General features: G+C 39.2%; 1 protein-coding gene across 1 annotated transcript; it reads left to right on the top strand.

The window, feature by feature from the left end:
* The first annotated feature begins 3,469 nt into the window (after nt 1-3,469).
* On the top strand, nt 3,470-7,421 carry vrtn (vertebrae development associated). The gene is made up of 2 exons (XM_016295554.1): nt 3,470-3,636; nt 4,674-7,421. Exon 2 carries the CDS (start codon nt 4,676-4,678, stop codon nt 6,719-6,721), a length of 2,046 nt encoding a protein of 681 aa, XP_016151040.1. The 5' UTR covers nt 3,470-3,636; nt 4,674-4,675; the 3' UTR covers nt 6,722-7,421.
* Nucleotides 7,422-7,480: the final 59 nt, after the last annotated feature.

The following is a 7,480-nucleotide window of genomic DNA, read 5'->3' as shown; positions in this document are numbered from 1 at the left end:
CTGGCACCAGGTTGTCTCCATTCAAAAAAACTGGGCTGGAAAGGGTAAATTCAGGAAGAGAGATGTAGGTCAGGCCGGTGAGGGGTGGGGTGGAGGGGGTATGTGGCTGAAGCAGTAGAAACAAAAGGTTCTGTGAAAAGCCTGCAAAAGGTGGACAGGCAGAGGTGTTAAAAGTAATACCCTGAAGAAGCAAGAGGCATATATGCACCTTCCCAGATCTGTGTCTCTCTCTCTGCCATTTGCACACACTGTCTGCTCAAGCACAACTCCAATAAACAAAAGAGTGAGCTTGACCTTGTGTGACCTGCTGGTCTGACTCAGTTTTTAGTGAGACACACATACAGCACTATGAATAAATAGGTAAAGGTTTAAGTAAATAGCATACCTGCTGGATTTACTGAACCTTGAGAATGATAAAAGTTGTGCTCAGGGGGGTTATAATGAAAAACAAAGCCTTGCTAATCCATTAAAAGTGAGCACTACACTAAACATCCCCAGGTATACAGAAAAAAATCCATCTACATCTGATTGAAACTGGACCTCAGGCTTTGGCATGGAAAGAAAACACTTCAAAGCCATCTGAAATGTGTTTCCTTATCTCTGTGTACCTTTAGTTTGTATTTGGTGGTTAATGAGGAGAAGCACTGTTTAAAAGCAAACTCTGGCTAGCAGAACCCATGTTGAGATTATCCAATAGGTGTCAAGTGCCTGCTCTTGACTGTGCCTGAGTCCACACTGCCAAGCTCAAGAACAAAAGGTTGCAAGACTCTCCTTGTCTGTGTCCCACAGATCTTTGACGACCCCCCTCAAACCCCCAACATACACAAGCACGGCCCAAACCCCAGCACATACATACAATCTCAGCATGTGGCAGACTACCGGAGCCGACCCAATGTTGCCCCATTTGCATTTTAAGCACAGGATGGAAAGAGAATACTTGAGATGTTTTAGCCCACAACGGCTCATCAACATTTCAGCTCCACATTTTAGTAAGAACTTCTGTTATCACACTTATTTAATGCGTTTTTACAGGACACTCCAGAAATAAAGTTCTTTTTTTGGCATAGTTGGTTCCACAAAGAACTTTTAACATCCATGGAACCTTTTCACTGCACAAAAGGTTATTTTTAATGAAAGAAGCTTCTTCAGATTAATACAATATTCTTAACACACCAAAAATGGCTCTTTTAAGAAAAGAAAAAAAAACTTTTTGAAACCAGATTATGTATATGTTGGTTGACTTTTAGAGTACAAGTTTGTTTGAGTTAAAACCTTTGGACTGGCAATGTAAGACAGTTAATAATAATGTATTTTTTTGGGCATAAGCATTAATAAAAACAAGCAATAGGAACATTTCAGCATTGTTTTAAGCCTGGCACCAGGTTGTCTCCATTCAAAAAAACTGGGCTGGAAAGGGTAAATTCAGGAAGAGAGATGTAGGTCAGGCCGGTGAGGGGTGGGGTGGAGGGGGTATGTGGCTGAAGCAGTAGAAACAAAAGGTTCTGTGAAAAGCCTGCAAAAGGTGGACAGGCAGAGGTGTTAAAAGTAATACCCTGAAGAAGCAAGAGGCATATATGCACCTTCCCAGATCTGTGTCTCTCTCTCTGCCATTTGCACACACTGTCTGCTCAAGCACAACTCCAATAAACAAAAGAGTGAGCTTGACCTTGTGTGACCTGCTGGTCTGACTCAGTTTTTAGTGAGACACACATACAGCACTATGAATAAATAGGTAAAGGTTTAAGTAAATAGCATACCTGCTGGATTTACTGAACCTTGAGAATGATAAAAGTTGTGCTCAGGGGGGTTATAATGAAAAACAAAGCCTTGCTAATCCATTAAAAGTGAGCACTACACTAAACATCCCCAGGTATACAGAAAAAAATCCATCTACATCTGATTGAAACTGGACCTCAGGCTTTGGCATGGAAAGAAAACACTTCAAAGCCATTGTCTGAGGGAGTTCACTTTGAGCTATGGAAATGGAAATTTCCAGCATTCCTCAATGATAATTGGCTAACTCCAAAAGGGCAGCGAAGCTTAACTTTAATTACCAAGGAAGCTATAGACCCTATTCAAACTTTGTTGTCTATTTAAAATATTTTCCTTTTTCTTTTTTAATGTTATTGCAAACATTTAAGGCCAAACTACAAATTTACTATTCAAACTTCTAACCAGAGAGACTGTTCATTTCCATTATAGGCCTATTCCAATAGTACACAGATTAAAATATTTAACACTGCATTTGCAAGCTATGCTATAATATCATACATTTCCAGTGATTATCCATATATATTTTTTAATTGGCTCAATAAATTAACTTATATAAAATTCTTTCACATGATTATCTGTCTTCTGTGATAATGATAAATATAAAAAGTTGATCTTTGTTTACACTTCACATTGAAAATGACATGCAGGTTTCTTCATATTAGTGATGGACAAATTATTTGGAAAATACCTTAACAGTTACCGTGGAATATCATGGTGCAATGTGTTTTGTGGGGACATTTAGGTGGTCCTCACTATTTAAAGGGCTCAAATTGTCAAATATATATATATTTTTAACTACTATTAACTGATTTTGTGATGCTTAGATGTAAGGGTAGGGTATAGTAAGCATTATTATCTTAAATCCCATTGTGTCTATAAGAAGTCCTCACTAAAACAGTTTCCACTGATAGCCTATAGGTGTGTGTTTGTATGCGTGTATGTGTGTGTGTGCGTGTATGTGTGTGTGTGTGTGTAGGGGTTCAACACAACTCAGTGATTGACAATTTCTTTCTTTTTTAATGTTATTGCAAACATTTAAGGCCAAACTACAAATTTACTATTCAAACTTCTAACCAGAGAGACTGTTCATTTCCATTATAGGCCTATTCCAATAGTACACAGATTAAAATATTTAACACTGCATTTGCAAGCTATGCCATAATATCATACATTTCCAGTGATTATCCATATATATTTTTTAATTGGCTCAATAAATTAACTTATATAAAATTCTTTCACATGATTATCTGTCTTCTGTGATAATGATAAATATAAAAAGTTGATCTTTGTTTACACTTCACATTGAAAATGACATGCATGTTTCTTCATATTAGTGATGGACAAATTATTTGGAAAATACCTTAACAGTTACCGTGGAATATCATGGTGCAATGTGTTTTGTGGGGACATTTAGGTGGTCCTCACTATTTAAAGGGCTCAAATTGTCAAATATATATATATTTTTAACTACTATTAACTGATTTTGTGATGCTTAGATGTAAGGGTAGGGTATAGTAAGCATTATTATCTTAAATCCCATTGTGTCTATAAGAAGTCCTCACTAAAACAGTTTCCACTGATAGCCTATAGGTGTGTGTTTGTATGCGTGTATGTGTGTGTGTGTGTGTAGGGGTTCAACACAACTCAGTGATTGACAATTTCCTGGAGGGAGGTCCCTCCCTTATCATGTGAAATTTCCTATGCTTGGGTTCAGATTGCGCTCGTTGTCTCACCTATGATGAGCACGTTGTCCACTTCACACAATGGATTAAACTTGCAGTTGTGAGAAGGTCTAAATTTGCCATAGCTGACTACTTTACAAAACTGACTTAAATCTCAAGGGAGGGAAACGCGAAAAACAAGGTGAGGTATTTGCGCTTTAATTTTGTTCGCTTGAATATAGTGCACTCTGCACGGTACTGTTTGTATTTATTCTGAATAATTCAGTCTTAATATGAGGACAGTTTTGTGTTCTTAGGCGTATTTTCTCTTATTTTATTAAATAAGTTAATTGATTTGTTAAGTCCACTTAATTTGCGCTTTCAAAGAAAATGAACAGAAATGTTAATGTATAACCGTACTCGAAAGTGCTGATAAGTGTTCGTATGATTGAGTTTTTCGCTTGTGTAACGGAGACTGGTGCGTTTGGACTTCTGTCAGCCTCATTAGTGAAAAGTATCTGTAACAGATCTCTCTGTGTGATGCTGTGCCCTTTATTTGTTTCCGTTTAATACACGTTTTATCTAAAGAGTAAACTACATAGCTGCCCAACAAAAAAACAAGCCACATGTCCATTTCTAAAAAGGATTAATAAAAGTCATAATGTGTGCGAGTCTACAAAAAAGAATCAGCTAAATGTGCAGTTAGACCTAATGGATGGCTGCAAATATAGTAACAATTTATTTTACCCGACAGATGTGGGAAAGTGGTTTGATAAACCAAGAATAAATGCTTATTTTCTTTTTTTACTTGAAATGTTATCATGAAGTCACCTTAACTTTTTTCTATAGTTAGTCAACTCTGTAAAATACACGCGTAATTCTTTTGGACTGACTTTCTTTTTTTTCTTTTTTTTTTTGTCACAAAAATGGGTTAATGGTTAAATTGTTGTATGGTTATGCTAATCACACCCATCTCTTTACAAAGAGGCATTGTTATTTTACATTAATCAGCATTGTTATCACTATTATTATCACTTTTTGTATTATACAAAAAAGTATTTTCAATTAATTCATTTCATACAAAAGTTTTAGTGTTTTTTTTTCATCACTTCTGCTTAAGTAGCAATATCTTCAAAGATATTTTACATCTGTCAATAAAACAAAATGTATGTATTTTGGCAACCGCTGTAAATATAGATCTTCTAATGCTAATCCTCTTGTTTCTTCTTTTTTGTGAAGGCATGATTCAGAGGACAGAGCTGGTGCTCTCGGTCTTGGGAGAGCTGCAGGAGGCCACAGAGTGCATGGGTCTTGATGCCCTCACTAAAGTTGCTGTGGAGGTGGAGCAGGTCCTGGCCCCTTTCCATCTTCCTACAGCGCTCTGCTCTGAGATCTCTTCATGGCTGGGCATTGACGCAGTAGCTCACAGACTGTACCCGGCAGACGCACAGACGGGTTTGCTACCTCTGGTCTGCAAAGGAGAAGGAAACCTGCTGTTTGATGCAGCTAGCATGCTTCTGGTGGGCTCTACGAGCCTGAGTCTGGAGCTGCAGGTCAGAACTGTGGTGGAGATGCTGCTTTGGAAGCGATACTACCTGTGTGGTATGATTGACTCAAAGGTCATGCTGCAAGCAGTTAGGTTTTCCCTCTGCACCGAGGAGTCTCAGGACATGCTCAATCTGCCGATTCAAGTGCTGGAAGCCATCTTTGATGCCGATGTCAAGGCCTCCTGTTTCCCCGGCTCATTTGCGAACATGTGGCACGTGTATGCACTGGCGTCTGTCCTGCAGTGCAATATTTATTCAGTTTATCCCATGTACAATTTAAAGATTCGTCCCTATTTCAATCGAGTCATTCGCCCGAGGACGTGGTCGAAAGACGTTGAGTCCTTGACCCTTCACATCATGTGGTCAGGTGACTTGGAGGCAGGCTCTGTTTTCAAACCCCACAACTTCGTGGCCTTGATTCATGCGAGCGACCTCAAAATCGGGAGTCCCAACAGTGAGCAGCGAATGCCCTCGGTGAAGTCCCTGGATCTCCTGAATCAGGACTCCCAGCTGTCTTACTCCAACCTCAAAGACAAGTTCAACATCACCAAAAGTACCTTTTACCGCTGGAAGAGGCAAAGCATCGAGTATCACAAGAAATCGGTGGCCAGGTATGAGGCCAAACACTTTTTCCTGACATCCTACAAGCAAGGGAAGCTTATTCCTCTCAGCCAATTCAAACTGCTTTTCCCGGAAATTCCAAGATCCACTTACTATGCGTGGAAGCAAGAGCTTGTGTCTACTTGCAGTGTCTCGGGCGGCTCCACGGGGGAGCTGAGTCCCGCAGACAGCACTGAACAGGACTACTGGTCCTCACCAGAAGTCAAGACTAAGCCCAGCCAAGGGAGCTTTGCTAGCATGTTGGCCTTCAAATGTGAGAAACTGGAAGGAGAACGTGCCCAAAATGTGGCTTTGATGCAGGAGGCGAAAAAGAGCTTGCAGAACTGTATCGTTGCAAACACGTCGTTCCCCTACAGAATTTTCAAAAGAAGGTTTCCAGGCATCTCCAGATCCACATACTACAACTGGAGGAGGGAAGCCATGCTGTTTACGCCTTTCAAAGAGCTCTCAGGTAGCAGTGAGGAAAGCTCAGATGCTGATAAAACCCAGAGTTCCAGAGGTCAAGTGTCCTTTGCTAAGTTTGACAGACAAAAACCGTCACCAAGAGTGAAGATCTCCAGACGCAAGCAAAGAAGCCTGAGGCTGGCGTACCACCAGAGGAAAATGTTAAGAGAAGAAGCCAAAATGCACGTCCAGAGGTCAAAGATGTCCTTCATCAAATTCAAGCTCAAGTTCCCTTCGGTTTCCTCCTCTTTCTACTGGCTCTGGAGAGATTCTTTGAACAGGAAAACCAAGAAGCCGGTCATGATGTCTGAGACGGAGAAATCCCAGAGCTTGGTTGTCTCACCAGACATCTTCGAAAAGATAAAAACTCAAAGAATGTTTTCTTTTGATGGGAACATCGATTGCCTGAATGGACCGACAGTTAGTCCCTCTGAATTCACACTGCCTGAATACTCTCTGCCTGACCAGTCCAGTAATGAACAGATGTTTGTGATGGATGTCGTGGCACTGGCCAATTTCAAGGCCAAAGCAAAGCTGTTCTTGCAACAACGCTTTGAAGAGAAGTCCTTTCCAACATTCAAAGAATTCCGGTCTTACTTTCCTCTTACTCCTCGTTCCACCTACTACATGTGGAAAAGGGCTCTGCATCACGGGGTGCCATTAATTCATGGCTAAATGTTGTGTTCTATTCCTCACCGCTGTCCAAATGTGACGCTTCTCATTTTTATAGTTCACGATGCATTGTTCTTTTGAGTTTGACTGTTTGTTTTTTTGAGTCACCCACATAATTGCAGTTCATGCATCTTAATTATTTGTCCCATTCCTTTATTTGACCACTTGGTTCTAGCTCAAGGACATTTGTGTGTGTGTGTGAAATCAGACAGTCTTTGTGTCCACCTACAGTATGTGCTGATGGCCCCTATAGGCAAAAGGCAGTTCAAAGACATTTTCAGGTTCTCAAATGCCTCTCTTTTGACTCCCAAATATTTACAATTTAAATGAGTTCTAAGTTCTGATTAGGTTCATTTTATTTCTTGTTTAATTACCTTTTAATTGTTTTTGAGACTTATTTTTTATTTTTATTATTTTGTTTTTATTCAGTTTAAACTGTGAAATTACAGCTGAGGATTTTTTGAACAAAAACATTTATAGTATTTTAATTCGTACCCTGGAGTGTTTTTTTTTTTATTTCTTTTCTTTTTTGTTTTTTGCTTTTGTTTTATGTATATATTTTTATACTGACAATTGAATGTTATCTCTGCTTGGGAAATCTTTATGTGGCCAATTTAAAATGGATTCCTCATACTTGAATGTTACAGAATTGTTGCCGTTTTGCACATTGTTTTTGACCATGTTTCAGTTCACACGTTTACCTTTTTTTTTTTTTTTTTTTTTTTTTTTTTTCTTAATGGGTTAATTTTTTTTTATCTTCTT

The sequence above is a fragment of the Sinocyclocheilus grahami genome, unplaced genomic scaffold (genome assembly GCF_001515645.1).
Source record: "Sinocyclocheilus grahami isolate Dianchi unplaced genomic scaffold, SAMN03320097.WGS_v1.1 scaffold15.1, whole genome shotgun sequence".
Taxonomy (NCBI): Eukaryota; Metazoa; Chordata; class Actinopteri; order Cypriniformes; family Cyprinidae; genus Sinocyclocheilus; species Sinocyclocheilus grahami.
The sequence above is the reverse complement of the archived record's forward strand: the minus strand, read 5'-3'. Positions and strand labels throughout refer to the sequence as shown.